At 35.9% G+C, this 18429-nt stretch overlaps 1 protein-coding gene across 2 annotated transcripts in view; it reads right to left on the reverse strand.

Moving 5' to 3' along the window:
• NBAS (NBAS subunit of NRZ tethering complex) overlaps positions 1-18429 on the reverse strand; it is a 178875-nt gene that overhangs the window by 112144 nt on the left and 48302 nt on the right. For both annotated transcript variants that reach the window (XM_035320545.1, XM_035320544.1), the window contains exons 23-32: positions 18019-18172; positions 15218-15403; positions 14081-14254; positions 13001-13134; positions 12236-12298; positions 11582-11704; positions 10064-10166; positions 7456-7679; positions 4681-4793; positions 3718-3831 (exon numbers count right to left, since the gene is read on the reverse strand). In XM_035320545.1, the coding sequence (XP_035176436.1) occupies positions 3718-3831; positions 4681-4793; positions 7456-7679; positions 10064-10166; positions 11582-11704; positions 12236-12298; positions 13001-13134; positions 14081-14254; positions 15218-15403; positions 18019-18172 (1388 nt within the window). The remainder of the gene's footprint in view (positions 1-3717; positions 3832-4680; positions 4794-7455; positions 7680-10063; positions 10167-11581; positions 11705-12235; positions 12299-13000; positions 13135-14080; positions 14255-15217; positions 15404-18018; positions 18173-18429) is intronic.

The following is an 18429-nucleotide window of genomic DNA, read 5'->3' on the forward strand; positions in this document are numbered from 1 at the left end:
CTTAAGTGTGTGGATTAGGAAAGGAGCGTGAGACTTAGGGCACCTCCAGTTCCCTAACCTGGTGCATGTTTGCTGGTTGTCATGCTGAGCACATTCTCATTCTCTCACTTTGCCCATCTGCAAAATTAAGATAACACTTGTATGCCTAATTTAGAGGAGGTAGTGATGTGAGGCTTAAATAGAGTTTACTCTCATTGATCAAATACCTTAAAGCAATTAAGAAAACTGTTGATATATCACTACCTAAGCAATATTTTAGAATTTATTTTTGTACTTCTCAAAGCATTACTTGCTTTCAATGCTGTTCTCTAAAATAAACCATACACAGCTCCTGAAGCTCCTTCAGATGACTACATGCACTCTATCCTAGTCTGCACAGCAGATGCATTCTTTTTGAGTTGAAATTAAAATATTGAGTTGAATATTGAGCTTTGAGTTGAAATTAGAAACTCATATTTTTTAGGCTATATGATATACGTAGCATAATATACCGTGCACTATATACTCCCTATGTACACACGTTTAAAATTTATATAGCTATGAATGGCTGTATCAAGCAGGTCTTTCAAAATATATAATGGGATGGGGGCCATGGGGAAAAAATCTGTACCATTAGCAGACAAAGCAAGAGAGAGCACTCTACAATGGTGGGGTGGGAATGGAAAGGACAACAGATCTGAGAAAGCATAACTGATACAGGTATGTTCCACAAGACAAAATTACATATTTCACAGCAAAGTTGGCTCATAAATCAGGGCATTTTTTTTTGTCAACCTAATTGGTTTTCACCATTTTTACAATTCTTTCTTCCAACAGTGCTTTATGTAATTCTTCAGTGAGCAGGTCCATAAAGTTCAATCTCTAGATTCTTTCTCCAGCATCGAGACATATCCCTATATCTCTCCATTAAACCATTTCCTTTCATCAGAACCTGTTAAAAATCATGTTGCCCTTTCCCAGCTATTTTAAACCTGGTGTCTTAAAACTGCAAGGAAGGCTTAGAATTTTGTTGGTTCACAAATCTTAAAAACTGTGTGCATGCAAACTGCTTTTTTGGCGACAAACTGATTTATAGAATAATATTAATGGGTGTTATCAGTCTTACAGCTAAAGCCATAAAGTCTTCAACTGCAACTCAGTAAAAGTGAAATTACGAATTGAAAGATACAGAAATGCCCTTTTTATATGTCTTGCTTTATTTAATTTTTTATACTGCCTATTAAATTTTAAGAGTATCTTCATTTGCAGATTATGAGTAAGGCTAAGTCAGCATTCTACTTAGTATCAGTTTTTAAGGGGATTATTAGCCTAGCCATTAAAATCATATGCAGCCTTCAACCCTGTGTCAGATTATCTGTTTCAGCGCTCACTGAAGATACGTACCGAAGCAACAGAGGACCGTAGAGCAAAGCTCTACCTCTTTCTTTAGTATGATGGAAAATTATTGCATTTGCATGCAAGACTTTATATATAACACTGACAGTCACGTATTCTTTGTATGCTTATTGAGAGCTTTTGACCCTCTTCTGGATACCAGTCAATGGGATGGAATACCACGCACAACATCTCTGCAATAACAATAGTATGCAGTTTATGGCTTTCACATCTCAGGAAAACTAAGAAAGATTAAAGAAATATTGAATTTCTTAAAATGAAAGAAACCAATGTTTTCCATAGCCCATCTCAAAGAAAAAATAAGTTCAGATAACAATCACAACTTTGCCAGTCTCATGCTGAATCCTTGTCTTGCTTATAAATTAATATCCTGTACAGAAAAGAGTATTTCTAGATAAGTACTATGACTAGTTACTCCTCAGAAACAGTGAAATGTTTTCTAATCACAGAAGCATAAAACTACTTATTTAAAGAAAAACAAAACTAACAACACAAAAAAAAACACCCACACCTACCATCACAGAAAGTCACTACTAGAAATGTTTTCTTTCTATTTTTGCTTTCAGTGAAATGTCACTCTATTAAAAAAATCATGGAAAGTGACAGAGCTAATTGTTTATTTAGCTTAAGTGTCAAGAAAATCACGTTGTTAAAGCAGCTTTTTCCTTACCAAGATGAACTCCTGAAATATACACTTATCAGTAGAATTCCATACTTACTACAAGAACAACCATCAGCATTAACAGTTAAAGTCAGACAACCCAATACTCTTAGAATAACTATGTAATTTGTAACATAAGTAGTAGTTTTTAAACCACTTACTTGAGTAAAAATTAACCACCTCACACATTCAGCTTCTATTTTTTTCCAGTCCAGACATAATCAGGGTCTATTTTGTCATCTGGCTTTAAATCTTTTAGAAAACATCATTTAGAAACTTACTGAGACAGCAATGAAAAGGAAAGCTGGTACACAGGCACTACAATCTCAACAAGCACTACATGTACTCGCTAAAGTTCTCTACTTAATTTATGTCGTCCCTCATCCTTCAGTCTCTGGAGATGGGAGCTACAAGTTTATTCCATATTCAAAGATGCATACCAGGTCACAGGAGGTTCTATGCCACGGCTAAAACACTAAACACTACTGGACAAAAACTTGTACTTTTAAGCTTCATAGAATCACACTGGATTTTGCTTTTCTTCCTCTTATACAGAAGAAAATTATTTAGATTCAAAAAGAAGGTAAAACAGACAACAGATGCATTAGCCTAAAGAAACCAACATATTTAGAGGAAAAATTAACAGATTTAACCTGATGTGGGTAGAAGCAGACAAGAGAAGGGAAGAGTTGTACAGTCATCTTGTCTTATGAATCACTATGGAGATATTTTTTTCTAACAGTCTTACAAGTAACAAACAAAAAGACAAGTTCTGACTGTATTTCTAGTTTTTCCACAGAACACGAGATTTACATGGAAAAAGAACAATTACATAGATTGGATCCAACTACTTAATATGGTACTATGCCCTCCCCTATACCATCCTTCAAGTAGTAGGACTCCACTGCTTACCACAGAGGAAGAATTATGCCTCCACTGATTTCTTTCTTCAGGACCCAGTTATCAAAATAGGTCAAAGTCCTAACTGCTGTATCTCTAATAATATCACACCCAACTCCCCCTATATATAATACTATGCAATGATTGTCACTGCTAAGATTCCCAAAATACAGAAAATAAAAAATCTTAGAAGATTTAACAAACGGAGCAGCAAGTCATTAAAAAAAAAGTATACTGAAGATGTAATCCTTCAAGGTGTTCAGCTTCTCAAATGAGTACTAAGCTAACATTAGCTTTAGTGCACAAAGAATATACACACAGCATAAATAAATGTATTAATTTCAGTTGTTAGACAGACAGAGATGACTTTTCCCCCAACTTAAATGGGACTATTATTAAATCAAATTACTTTATTTGACAGACAAGAAGATTTACTGGAATTTTAGTACTACCAATTGTCTATAAAACAAAATATTCTCACCTGCAACTCCTCTAGTCTGAAATGAGCTTTTACTCAAGATCCATATTAGACAGAGTTTTTCCTTAGGTATTAACAGAAGGTCAGAAAAGCTGTCTTCAAGACCAGCTTGAAGGTAAAATATTTCATTAATGTAAAATATTCCATTCTGACCCAATGACTGCTTTTTCAGATTGCTTTTTAGTGGTATCCTTGAAAACACATTCTAATGATCAGCTCAAACGTCCTAGAGCATAACACAACTCTATGTTTTATTGCAGCTCAGTGCCTTCCAACAGCTTACCTGCAACCCTCAGCAAATTCGCAAGTCCCAGGAGCTTAGCAGACTGCTTGTAGTTTGTTGACATCTGAGAAAGACAGTCCTTGATGAGACTGAGTCTATCTGAACACAAACGCACTGTTGGAAGAAGAATCACAGAATCACAGAATTTCTAGGTTGGAAGAGACCTCAAGATCACCGAGTCCAACCTCTGACCTAACACTAACAGTCCCCACTAAACCATATCCCTAAGCTCTACATCTAAACGTCTTTTAAAGACCTCCAGGGATGGTGACTCCACCACTTCCCTGGGCAGCCCGTTCCAGTGTCTAACAACCCGTTCAGTAAAGAAGTTCTTCCTAACATCCAACCTAAACCTCCCCTGGAGCAACTTAAGCCCATTCCCCCTCGTCCTGTCACCAGGCACGTGGGAGAACAGACCAACCCCCACCTCGCTACAGCCTCCCTTGAGGTACCTGTAGAGAGCGATAAGGTCACCCCTGAGCCTCCTTTTCTCCAGGCTGAACAAGCCCAGCTCCCTCAGCCGCTCCTCGTAAGACTTGTTCTCCAGGCCCCTCACCAGCTTCGTAGCCCTTCTCTGGACTCGCTCGAGCACCTCCATGTCCTTCTTGTAGCGAGGGGCCCAAAACTGAACACAGTACTCGAGGTGCGGCCTCACCAAGAACCAGTGTTAAAGACTGTATAAATGAATCTCACTGCCATATTTCTTGTTCAACAGTGTAGACAAAGAGAGTTTGGAAGTATATCTATAAACATTAAGTTAAATAACACTACAACATATCCAGCCACAATCACAGACATCACCTGAATTTATGTATTTTAGTAATTTTAAGTTACGTGTCTGTAAGCTGTTTGAAATGACCCCTTATTTTACTCATACAACAATCACAAAATAACTAATTATTTGCCATGCACATTTATGCATGTGTTTCAAGCAATCACATAAAGAATAAAAATATGCAGTACCTTGCAATGGTAGTATTTTCACGCCAAATTCTTCAAGGTAGCCAAGAGCACGAATGAGATCTAGCTCCTCCTGAATAGCACTTGGACAGTCTACAATAAGTTGCAGACAGGACCTAGTAGGAAGGAAACAAATTTTTGTAAAAGCAGTTGTTCAAAGTCTAAATTTCTGGAAAAAGATAACTTCTGCATTCTTGAGTAAAAAAGAGTAACTTGTTGTCAATGTCAAAATACTTGCTGATCCTGCACATTATAACTATTTGGCACTATGTTATGGCCAATTAAACATTTTAAACAAATTCTACTCTTGGATAGCCATACTCTTTTGCACTTATTTGTAATAAGATCAATGCCTAAATCCCCTTCAATTTAGAGTTGTAACAGATTTAATGAATGAAAGACATTTGAGACATATGTATTTACATACGGAATTACTTAGGGGAATATTTCATAACCATTACTGGGTTTCAGCTTTGTCATATCCTAAAAGATAAAAGTAAAATGTTGATTGGAGGCAAAATTTAAGGTCCTTTGTCACAAATTCAGCTTCCTCAGCTAGATTCAGAAAATGAAAACAAAGCTGATAAAAAAAATATACAATGTTATTCTGAAGATGAATTACTGTATGCAATTATTAGTGCCATGTAACCGTAAATAAAACTTTAAATAAAATATGCACTTGTTTTATGAATATTATATGGACATAATCATCTGTTATTTTAAACTTTCACTGGTATACTATGTTCATATGTAGTTTTTAGTAATACATGTTTAAGAAAAATGGTTTGCAACAAAAACATAAATAGAGCTAACACCTTATAATTGATACTGTGAAAGTGAATGCCTTCCAACTTTGACCTAAGGCAATAATACCTTTACTAATCTGTGTCTATGTGCGAACATGTCTATGTGTCTATGTGTGTCCATTTGGGATGGGAGAGAGCACAAGCTGAGAATGAATAGGAAAAAACACATTTTCTGTCATTTTCTGATTAAGTTATATAGAACATAACCCTCTAACTCAAGGTAAACTGCAAAAACATTCTTTTAAATCTTAATGGAAAATAAATGATTTGTCGATCTATAAAGCAATGTTCTACTGGGGAAAACTTACAAGTGTGGAAAAGGAAAACTAGTTACGAACTATTTGACTGTCTTACTTGGTTAAAGGCTGGTTTGCTGAACACGCATACATAAATATCACTGAAGGTCAAGAAGATGAATTATATCTTGAGGGGAAGAAAAATACTTTAATCTCTCTTGCAATTACTACTTAAATGTACTCATGTCAAAGGGAAAGTAGTATTTAAAAGACACATCTACCTTCGTAAATAAAATATAACTATTTTTGTTTGGTTATGTGCTTGTATGTTTTAAATAAGTGCCTCAAGGAAAAACAGAAACTCATTTGGATTAACATGAAGCAGCAAGATCAATGAAAAGGAGAATTACTAGAATAAAAAAAAGGCTATCAATATTAAGACATACCTTTATTTAAAATATTTAGGATAAGCCAAGGCATCATCAACCTTTGACAGGTAATATTTGACCATTTTACCTATTTGCATTCATATTGCTAAATACTTCCATATCTAAATTAACACAAGAATGAACACCCATACTGCAACCTCTACATGTAAAACTGTTAAGTACTGTGCCTCCTTCATAGAAAGCTCTGTCTGAATTCCTTTTTGAAGAACTATTTGGCTTATTTCTTGATTACAGAATCATTGAATCGTTCAGGTTGGAAAAGACCATCTAAGAAGATGGTCTTTTAGATCTAAAGATGGTCTTTTAGATCTAAAGATGGTCTTTTTTTTAGATCTAGAAGATGGTCTTTTAGATCTAAAAGATGATCTAGTCCAACCCTTAACATATTCCAGTGCTAAACCTCCACTGGCACAACTTGAGACCACTTCCCCTTGTCATATCACTTGGTGCTTGGGATAACAGACCTATCCCTACCTTGCTATAACCACCTTTAAGGTAATTGTAAAGTACTGTGAAATCTCCCCAGAGCCTTCTCTTCTCAAAGCTAAACAACCCCAGCTTCCTCTGCCACTTCTCATAAGGCTTGTTTTCTAGAACTTTCATCAGCTTCATACCCCCTTCTCTGGACACACTCAGGGACCTTGGTGTCCTTCCTGTAGTGAGAGGCCCAAAACTGAACAAAGTATTCAAGGTGCAGCCTCACCAGAGCTAAGTACAGAGGGACAATCACTTCCCTAGCCCTGCTGGCCATGCTATTTCTGATACAAGCTGTGGGCCTTCTTGCCCCCCTGAGCACACTGCTAGCTCATATTCAGCTGGCTATCGACCAATACCAATGTAACAAAGAAATACGCATAGCCTCAGAGGAAGTCTCAGAATAGGGAAGGACCAATATAAAAGAAATTAAAGAATCCACAAAATGCAGTTTTCCATTGTGGTAGTAACTGGGGGCCACAACAGCAATTCAGTGCTGTAACATGGAAAAGGTTCCAATGACACACAACAATTTTATCCTCTGTGAAACCTACATGCTTCTCTTCAACCTAAATTCTGTAACAGATCATTCCAGCAACCGAGGGACAGCAACGGTGCACACACACAAAGTATGGTGTGTGTGTGGGGGGGGGGAAATCTTACAGAAACCAAAGATATTTCCATTTACCACACAATTTTAAACAAAGAGAAGTAGATCCATGTAAGATTCACAACATATTTCAAAGAAAAGAAATGTCAAGTTTAAACTGAAATAAAAGTATGTATTTACATAAACGATAATTGTAAATATACCTGGCCAAATCCATACAGCTATCAGTCAGACTGGTTGAAGAATTGAAATATTCTCTGCCAGCAGCCAGAACTAGTTCGATACTTCTCATATAGCTGACTTTGTACTGTGGTTTCCCTTTCGATGAAACTGGTTGATCCACTGACCAAATACTGCAATGCATCATTTGCCCAGCCAGATGGATATTGTCTATACTGCTTGAGCATAAAAGACTTTCTGTGAATATCTAAAAGGAAGAATAGTAGTTTAATAATCTGTAGCAACAGCTTCAAGTAAGCATATTTTCATTGTATGAAACTGACCCCTTTGAATAAAAGCATTTTTGAAGTCCAAATAATACATTCAGTCCAAGTAGAAAATAAATTACAGGAATATTCTCTGTGGTAGAAGTTATGTGTTTATTAAGTAAAGCTAAAAATAGCTATTATCTAGTTAGTTCTACTTCCTGCAGAAAAAAAAAAAAAAAAAAGAAAAGAAAAGAAAGAAAAAGCTTATTAACTGCCTATTTTGCCTATTTGCAGTATGAGTTCAGAAAATATAAGATCAGAAATTTACACCTATTTTCTGAGGTGTTAATGGGATGCAAGTAGCTGAACAGGCAGGTCAGTATTAGGACACTGAAACGAATCCTATACTCCAGAAGAAACTCAAAGTATTAAGAACTGAGTATATAACTTGTCTTTAATTTTGAATCACTATTATCTTCAAATAACATATATATTAATACACTGCTATATCTGCCACAAAACATTTAATTTTAGGTCAAAGTTTTGCCCCCTGTAAGAGGTTCAATCTCAGTTCCCTAATTTTTTTAAACATGCTCAATATAGTTCTAATAAATAGCAACATATGTACTTAGCCATTTCAGAAAATACTGCAGCTGCAACAATATGGCCTTTGCTAAAGGCTTTTAATTTCATAACAAATTAAAGTATTTCTTCGCTATGATGAACCTCTCCAAACTATCTCATGCTCTGCAATTGAACACCAAAGGAACATAGTTCAGTGCTTTATAAATATTACACAATTTGGATCAGCATCCATTTAATCCTCAAGGAACAGTGAAAGATGAAAAGTAATTATTAAAATTTCAAATCTTGGAAATTAAAATTGCCAGAGATAGAAAAGGCTTATTTAATCTACTGTTAGATTTCCAAACACTTTTTACAAGTTATTTCCCTATCAATTCAACCTGCAGATGAATGATCTAAATAAAAGTCATTGAGAGCTGATCCTCCTTCTTCCTTAACATTCACATACATACAACAATTTAGTTCAAGACCTTTAGATATTAAATCCTTCTTCATGAGTACAGGACTCATTCTGCATACAATTAAAATATAATAATCATCATGCTAACAGATCCCAATACACACTTCAACGTGATGGCAAACCCTTACTGCCCAATCAATTTCTCCATTTTAAAGTTATCGAAGTACAATTGCATATAACACTACATTTCAAAGCATTTTCAGTATCCTAGATCATTTTTGAAAAAACTTTCATTGTCCTTTTTTTAATCGTATGGTCCAGAGGTTAAAAAAATATATTTTAAAAAAATACATTAAGATCATAGCAAAGGAAAAGATAGTATTTTCACTTTCAGTGTGCTGTAATACTCTATTTTTTAATGCACTTTAAAATTCTAAGTACACTAAGCCTTAGCTTATCACAAAACCATGAACATCAAATACATCGCAGATCTTTGTGCAACTTCAAAGTTCAAACTGCAGAGAAAGAGTCAAATTTTATGTATAGGTTAAACCCCGTTTGCTTTTTTCCTTCATTATTTCTTTCTAATTTGCCTCAAGAACTCTTCCCAAGGGCTAATCAGATTGGCAGCCATAAGCAATTAAATCTGAAAACTGTAATAAAAAAACCTTGTATTAAACTTAAAAGATGTCAAGATTTAAACAGATTTTAGTGGGTATGGCACTGTATCTGTAATAAACTAGTACAATGAAGTGACAATAGAAATAAGCGGTACATTCCATAGAAAATTCTTTATCAGTTTAATAGCTCTCCTCCTTTGCAAACAACGACATAGTTTTGGGGTTTATGTACATGGCACGTTTGTGGGTTTGTGTGTTTTTTTTTCCCCCTTTAATGAAATCAGATTTCCCATCTCATGGTTTTTTATTTTGTTTTTGCCTTTTTTTTTTTTTTTTTAATTAAATTGCATAGAGTAAAAAGTCCAAAATTATACATGGGTGATATTATGAAACAAGATTATCTTGGGTGATATTATCAAACAAGAACTTCATGTTTAAGAAAAGATTACTTGAAGATATCATTTAGCTAAAGACTGCTTACTTTCCATTACAGTATTTGTAAATACATCTGTAAATGACATATGAAGGTTCAAGAAGTTGACACAATTTAAAAAAAATAATAATAATAACTCTAGTAAAAGGTATTTTACAGGATATTTATTAGAGCAGCTTTTGATTAAATGTATTAACACAGGAAGTTTGCGCTGACTAAAAATAATCAACTCAGTAGACAACCAAGTAATAACACATGAAATTATTTACATTTGTAAGCAACAATATAAAATGAGAATTTGTAGCTTACATGAGACATAAATTAATGAGAAAATATAAAACTCACCTCATAGCAAGTATCTGATTGTAAGCACGTGTATACTTTCTGCTGCATGTCTAACATATCCTGGAGCAACTCCTTCCATTGTGTCTCACTGACTGATGGTTGCCTACAAACATTTTTGAAATTAAATATTCCATTTCTCAATAAATGTAAAGAAAAGCAGTAGATAATACTACAATTTCATCACAAAAAAATATGCTTTCTCAAAAGCTATTTCTATCTTTAATTGGACCTTTAACTAAAAATGATTTATAAAGACTGAAGACTTAATATTAATTACAATTTAAACAATATGGGTTAAAAATGTTAGACAAAATCCAGTAACCAAACTGTTTTTGCTGTTTGTTTTCTGTGGAATAAGATGGGGATCTTTAGAAATCCTTATCAAAATCCCCCAGTTGGTTTTGGTTACTTCCACCAGATATCAGAAAGCTGGAAGTATTATTTTCCTGCTGACTTAACAGCAACAGGGTAAAAAGAAGTTTAAAACAGCAACCGAGGATCACTAAAGTGCTGTTTACTGTAGGCCAACTCAAAGGACTAATCGACTTTGTGCAATTGTAGGAGAACAGCACTACAGTTGCTTTTCCTAAAATTAGAATGGTATTCAGTTTCTTGACCCTCTGGAATCATGGGTCAAACACAGTATTTCCCATAAAATGTCCTGGGTACCATCAAAACTTTTACTAATAAAAAAACATTGGAGGTTTTTGGACATCACCTTAAGATTGAAAAATCACTTTTTTAAGCTACGCGAACTATTTCAGATAGTAGTTATTTTCTTAACTGATATTAGCTTTCACTTTTACAAAGCAAAGTGTCTCTACAAGGAAGTAGAAATATCAACATTTTTCCTACAGAAGCACTGACTTGATCTTTCATAAGAAGGGTTTCTAGAAGTCTTAAAAAGCTTTCAGCATGCCCAAGCTAAGTACTACCCTATCACCAACAATAAAACATTATGCATGTTTAAGCAGGAAAAAATCACAGTGATGGCTGTTTTAACCAGGATTCATTCTTTTTATCTGTTTATGCCAAGAGCTGTGTAATAATTTATGCACACTTAGAAGACCAGTTAAATAGAGTAGTTTTTATACAGAAAAATGTAAAAGTTATATTGAAAATAAGAAGTATAATCAATACATAAAAGCAATAAATTACCGTTACACCAGCTCCTGAGAAAGCAAAACAACAAAAAAAATTACAAATCCTACACTTTCCATAAAATTAAATAGGTCTTTAAGAAAATCATTTACAACACGTTAACTTCACCGTCCATCATTTTTGTTGTGTTTTGCAGCAGCCAGCATGTCTTTTCGGCTTGTTTACTGGAACACAAACACACTGAAACAACTCTGAAGCAGGACAGAGATTTTCGTAAGTGGAGAATGCAGCAAAAACACTAATCATGTTAATCATCGGTTTAACAAATGTGTTTTATGTAATCTGTGTTCAATTTAAACAGCACAGTTCCCTATTATAAAAAAAATAGTTAGGTATGTCAGTTAGTTGAATACTAACTTGCGGCCTGTGTGCCTTGTCAGTCTAATCATCAGTTTCCGTGCCTCCTCGGCATTGTCTTTTGTGTCTTTCACAAAGGAAACAGGTTTCTGAAGTCCATGCTTCTCCAACAACTCTGACACACTGCAAATAAATGGTAAATATTTTTCATTTCTGCACAGTTGTACAACTACCTCTGCTGCTGCAGTCTTACAGCTGTTATCAAATAACACATTGCAAATGCAAACAGTGTAAAGTCTGCAACAATATGGATTAGCCACAGTAACGTTATTTACTTGAAAAAAAACTGCAGGGCTAATGCACAACACAGTAATGTGATAAAATATCTTCACAGTTTTCAGTTTTTCACCAAAGTATTACAGTATGTCACAATAAAAAAAAAAAATCCCAGATATTTTAGAAATAACCTTCTTACCCCTCCAGAAAAAGACTTATTCCAAGCAAACTTTGTGTATTTTTATATTATTCAAAAAGCAAAAACCACTCAAAAGTTTAAAGTTCTGAATATAAACATCTTACAGATGACCATGTTGGCATCTCTGAAAACAAACTAAATATTCTTGCTGCCTTTTTTTTTTTTTTTAATCATAGTAAGGTTTTTAGCTATACCCAGTGACATATTTAAGAATACATTATGTTAGCAAAATCAAATACCTCAGAATTTGTTCCAATTCATCTACCGCATCATGAAGAGTGTTAGTTATATCTGTTTCAGGCCTGAAATGATATACAAGGAAAAAAAAAAAAAAAAAAAAAAGATTTTAATATCTTCATATCTATGTAGAAAGAATATATCAAGATAAGCAGTACAAAGTTTGAAAAGTTCCTTGATGAGAATCAAATACACGTCTTTGCTTGAAAAGATTAAAACTGCTGGCTTCTTACTGGAAGGATAACTAAAATTGAAAGGGTCCCTCAGTCTCCAAAAATAACGTCCTTTGACTTTTTACATGATCTCCACTTCCTACATGTCAAAGAAACTGGGAGAATACCTTGTATCTCCTCATACAGTCATTTCCTCAACAATTACCTGTCTTTCATACAGGTCTGCCATATGACAACCTTTCTCGCATGCTGATAAGCGCAAGACACCACTAACTGTAACAAGACCAGCAAGACTAGTAAGATAACATTATCCTTTGGTCTCAATTCACCAAAATATAAAAGACTAAAGAACTAATACAGAAGGAGCTTTGGTCTGCACTGCTTTAAATAATGTATTGTTACATTATTTAGTAGCAGACATACAGAGCACACACGCATATGTATATACATATAACCAATATAATTCAGATAGGAACAGAATACTCCAGTAAAATTACATACCCTCTAAGGATGTAGCAACTATTATTAAAGTATTACTTTACAACAATATTTAACATCTAAAATATTTACAAATAACTAGCTGAAAATACTTACCCATATCCTCTTTGTGGAAGGCATTCCAGAATATCATAACAGAGAGCAAGCTGGTCATCTCGTTCGCAACTATAAATACATTCCAATGCTGTAATCATAAGCTGGTCTTGCTCAGGTATAATTTTTTGCTGACACTAACAGGAAAAGAAAGCATTCCATTGTATGTATTTTTTTTGTTTCTAATTAAGCAGTTGAGTTTCTTCTGAATATAGAAAGTATCTAAGTAAATAAATCATCTCGTGGTTGTAATCAGTAAGTCCTGGACTGAAGCTTCTTTTGAAGTTACAAGATCTAAAACAACCCAGCTAGTCTCCTACAGTGCAGATAATGAAGGACCAGAATTATTTCAGTTATGTCATTATATGTTACTTGAATTTAAGAGGTAGAGAGGGTACAGGTCAGAAGGAAGGAAGTGCTGCAAACATTTGTCAAATCTGTTTAACATGTACAACACAGCAATATATATAAAAAGATGTGTTTTTCCTTCACTGGTTGATTTCTGTCCATACACTTAGAATGTTCAAAGGTATGCAAAAACATATGGTACATGCACTAAAATAATTATTTAAATTGTACAAGCAGCATGAAATGATCACACAACTTAACTTCCACCCTTGCTCACTGAACTGTTCTCTATGGCTCCCACTGTATTCTTTGCATTTGTTGGGGAAAGAGAAGAAGAGTTGCAGGGGGAAATCATCTGAAATCTACTGCTAGTAAAATTCCTTAGGAAAAAAGTCTTAGTGAGAACATAAAACTCTCTCATACCCAATTTTTAAGAAATGCTTATGCCAAAAATTTATTTTAAACACATCACCAGGAAATTACTTCAAGAGCCTTTGCAATATTTTTTAGCTCTAGTAGGTCAAAATAGTAATTACATTAGCTTGACAGTCTCATAAAGGACACTTTTGATTAATGCTTTCTAAAACACAACAAATGTTACGTCCAAAAAGAAAGCGAAGAGTGTAGAGATGATCTATCTGATCTAGAAAATATACTAATCCTATTTTTGAGTTCACTTCTTCAGTACAAGAATTTCCCAAGAAACCAGTAAAGTCATCAAGATTCTATACTTACAGCAGGTTTTGAACTCTGAAAAATCTTCAGAGGCAGAGTCAGGTCTTCCTTTGCTAATGTTACTAAATATTCTTTAAAGAGTGAATTTGCCAGACCAGGGGACTGATTTTCACAGCGGTGGAGAAAAGGGATCATCCACTGATAAACATTCTTCACATATTTTTCATCAGAGGACTATAAAGCACAGTAAGTTACAGAGATTGGAAAAAAGAACAAAGTCAGTTTTGTTTCCCAAAACAAATGAACAACAACAACAACAAAAAAAAAAAAAAACACAGAACATTTTGGTCAAGAAAACTGAAACAGTATCTCCACCTATCACAAAATATGGCTGAAGCCTGACCTTCGCCACTGCTGCACAGAGCACTGCGTCATGAAGTACTGAAACAATTCATCATCTTACTGATACCAGTGGTGTGAGAAGACCAAGCTGTGCACAAGTAAAGCCCATTATCTGACAAATGCCAAGCTCTCCTCCTTTTCCTACAGTTTCAGGATGATTGGCTTGCATCCCCATCAGACTAGTATTACTTTCAGTACTTATGAATAGCTACATGAGCTCCTCTTAAATATTCTTTAACTATTTCTTAAATATTCTTTAACTATTTCAGACCCCTGTTCTATTGGTAGGTATTCTCCAAACTTTCCAAAAAAGATGCAATTTCACCTATTCTGAAATGCCACGTGCAGGCTGAATACACAGATGAAAAACGTGCTGCAGAGGCAAATATTAATAATTTTTTGCCAACATTCACATGCATCAAAAAACATCCATTGAAAACATTCAATGTCTATCTGCAGCATCACTGACAGCTACACTGAAGATCCTATAGAAAAGGCCAATGAAAAAGCAATTCAAAGCTTTAACAACACTGGATTTATTAGATTTATTGATGTTTGATCCTGTGCCTAGGATAGAAGAACACGTTTTTAAGAAAACTAAACCACTAAACCTTTTTTTTAAAAAAACAAAACGAACAAAAAACCCCACTAAGTGCTAGATTCCTGTTGAATTAAAGGTAGAGGTTCATTAGAAGAACATCAACCCCTAGCAATATCTTTAAACACATGGGATTCTAGTGTAACCTGAACTACTGGAAATCAAGGTACACTTAGTGATCTGTACAAAATACTTACGTTCTTCATCAACAGTCTCAGCTTTTCAATGTCCTTCATCTCTACTAGCTCCTTTAAAGTTAAAGTTCGATCACCATCAGTCTCATAAACTACTGTCTCAAGAGTGATCAGATTGTCACAGAGCACCTGCAGACCAGGGATATTCCTCTCCATGCCAAGACGAACAAGGGACAGAGCACAATCCACCTGAAAAATAATTTTAAAAAACCCTGCTGTGCAACTGTTTGCCAAAAAACAACTTCACAAGTCCAGTCTATGTCCTGTTTGTGTAACTATCTTCTTTCCTTGTTCCCCTTGCTCAATAGGGGATTCTGTTTTCCTATAAGTTTTTGTTGCCTATTTCAATATGAATTGCTATTCTCAGCTTTATAAAGACCAAATAAAATGCTTACCCTTGGTGGGTGATGCCATTACAGGCCTTTTGGCCCAGGTGTGCTCTATAGATGCACATAAACAAGAAAAATATATTTTTTTATTCCTTATGTAGGTCATAAAGAAATAAGGCAGCTCATCTCTCTCCATGGGTTATTAAGGATTGCTTGAAACTGAATTCATCAGTTAACTGACTGAAGTTATGCGTATATCTGTGTGTAATGTGACTTTTCCAGGTGTCCATGAATTACTGATTTTAATTGGTGCATTTCATTCCACAGAATATAATCAGTGACTGAAGATACCTTTATGTGACAGATTCTGCTTTGATTTCTAAGAATGTAATACTGACTGTACATATTCAGCAAGGCAGACATACGTCTGGAACAGTAGAGCACAATCTCATTTATGTTATTAATTTAATTGATCCTTGGAAGTTGCTTTTATTTCCATAGCTACTGATAGGCTGTTAATCACAGGGAATTAAGATTAAAGTTGCCTGAACAACTGCAAACTTGGAAAAATAGAAGAACTAGACCAGAACTAACTTATATTGATACTTCCATCTAACCTTCTTTTCATACAGCTAGACGGGCTTGAGAAGCAACAAAATAACAGTGCACATGAGCTCTACTTGCACTGCTTATCTTTACCACACAGAACTTCACACATTTTTAAAACATTAAGAAAATAACAATGCAGATATAAGCTGCCTGATAGTTCCACAACCATACAATAAACCTGCCAAGAAGCAACTGTGACAGTACTACATAGAATCATAGAATGGTTTGGGTTGGAAGGGACCTTAAACATCCCCTAGTTACAACCACCCTAGCATAGGCAGGGACACTTCCCACTAGACCAGGTTGCTCAAAGCCCCATCCAACCTGGCCAGGGATGGGGTATCCACAGCTTCTCTGGCCAACCTGTTCCACTGCCTCAACACCCTCACACTGAAGAATTTCTTCTTAACATATAACCTAAATCAACACTTTTTTCAGCTTAAAATGATTATCCGTTGTCATATTACTATACCCCCAAAAAGAGCCCCTCCCCAGGTTTCCTGTAGCCCCCTTTAGGTACTGGAAGGTTGCTGTAAGGTCTCTTCGGAGCCTTCTCTTCTCCAGGCTGAACAACCCCAATTCCCCCTGTACTCAGCTCTGGTGAGGCCGCACCTCGAGTACTGTGTTCAGTTTTGGGCCCCTCGCTACAAGAAGGACATGGAGGTGCTCAAGCGAGTCCAGAGAAGGGCTACGAAGCTGGTGAAGGGTCTGGAGAACAAATCTTACGAGGAGCGGCTGAGGGAGCTGGGACTGTTTAGCCTGGAGAAGAGGAGGCTCAGGGGCGACCTTATTGCACTCTACAGGTACCTGAAGGGAGGCTGTAGCGAGGTGGCGGTTGGTCTATTCTCCCACATGCCTGGTGACAGGACGAGGGGGAATGGGCTAAAGTTGCACCAGGGGAGGTTTAGGTTGGATATTAGGAAGAACTTCTTTACTGAACGGGTTGTTAGTCACTGGAATAGGCTGCCCAGGGAAGTGGTTGAGTCACCATCCCTGGAGGTCTTTAAAAGACGTTTAGATGTAGAGCTTAGGGATATGGTTTAGTGGAAGATTTGTTAGCGTTAGGTCAGAGGTTGGACTCGGTGATCTTGGAGGTCTCTTCCAACCTAGACTATGCTGTGATTCTGTGATTCCCTCAACCTGTCTTCATAAGAGAGATGCTCCAGACCCTTGATTATCCTTGTGGCCCTCCTCTGGACTCATTCTAGTATGTACTTCTTGTGCTGGAAGCCACAGAGCCAAACACTCTAGTTAGAGTCTCATGAGAGCAGAGTAGAAGGGGAGAATCACGTCCCTCGACCTGCTGGCCATGCTGCATTTGATGCAGCTCAGGATGCAGTTGTCTTTCTGGGGTGGAACCGCACATTGCTGGCTCACGTTGAGCTTCTTGTCAACCAGCACCCCCAGGTCCTTCTCAGGGCTGCTCTCAGTAATTAGCATTTGACAGTGACATTTCTGAATACCACATATTGGTATACGACCTAATACTATGTGACACCATAAACCATGTTTCCTGATACACATTCAAAACATTCCCTCCCTTTACATAACTACAAATACAAGACACAATGGTAAGCAGGTTTCTTTGACTGAAAGTGTTGTCTGCTACGGCAAGTCAAGTGAAAGGAAATCTAAAGGCTTCCTGTTCATTCCTATGGATTAATTATTTACCTGACTGAACTTCAGGGCAAGCATGAGTACTCTGAAGGACTTGGGAAAAAGCATCCCATGAACTTCAGGGCAAGCATGAGTACTCTGAAGGACTTGGGAAAAAGCATCCCATTAATACCCATTAGGATAGGCTTCTACTGAAGAATACTAATCAGCCTGCAACAGCCATCATCATTTTCTCACCACTATTCTCACCTGCATGGAATATTTTTCAATTTCCTGTGCTCTGCTCAAATACCAGTCAGTCACAAGCTCTACTGAAAGTTCAGTAGTCCTGTACTTCAGTAACTCCGGTTGTGTTTCATAGAGAAATTCGCCTTCATCTTGTAAAGTTGGTTCAACAATCATCCTTTAAAAAAAAAAAAAAAAAAAAAAAAGTATGTTTAAGTATAAGCATACGTTTACTTAGATTTTTTCACATTAGTCTTTTTCGTAAAACTTAGGTCATTCTGAAGAACAGTACAAATCAACCCATCATTGCACCAGTAATTTGAGGGGACTCAAAATGCCAATCCTAGTATTTATTTTTTATCAGCAAAGTAACTAACTGGAAATACCAAACGTAAGACGGATCACAAAAGATAGATTCCTCTCTACTAAAGACAC

The sequence above is a fragment of the Oxyura jamaicensis genome, chromosome 3, assembly GCF_011077185.1.
Source record: "Oxyura jamaicensis isolate SHBP4307 breed ruddy duck chromosome 3, BPBGC_Ojam_1.0, whole genome shotgun sequence".
NCBI lineage: Eukaryota > Metazoa > Chordata > Aves > Anseriformes > Anatidae > Oxyura > Oxyura jamaicensis.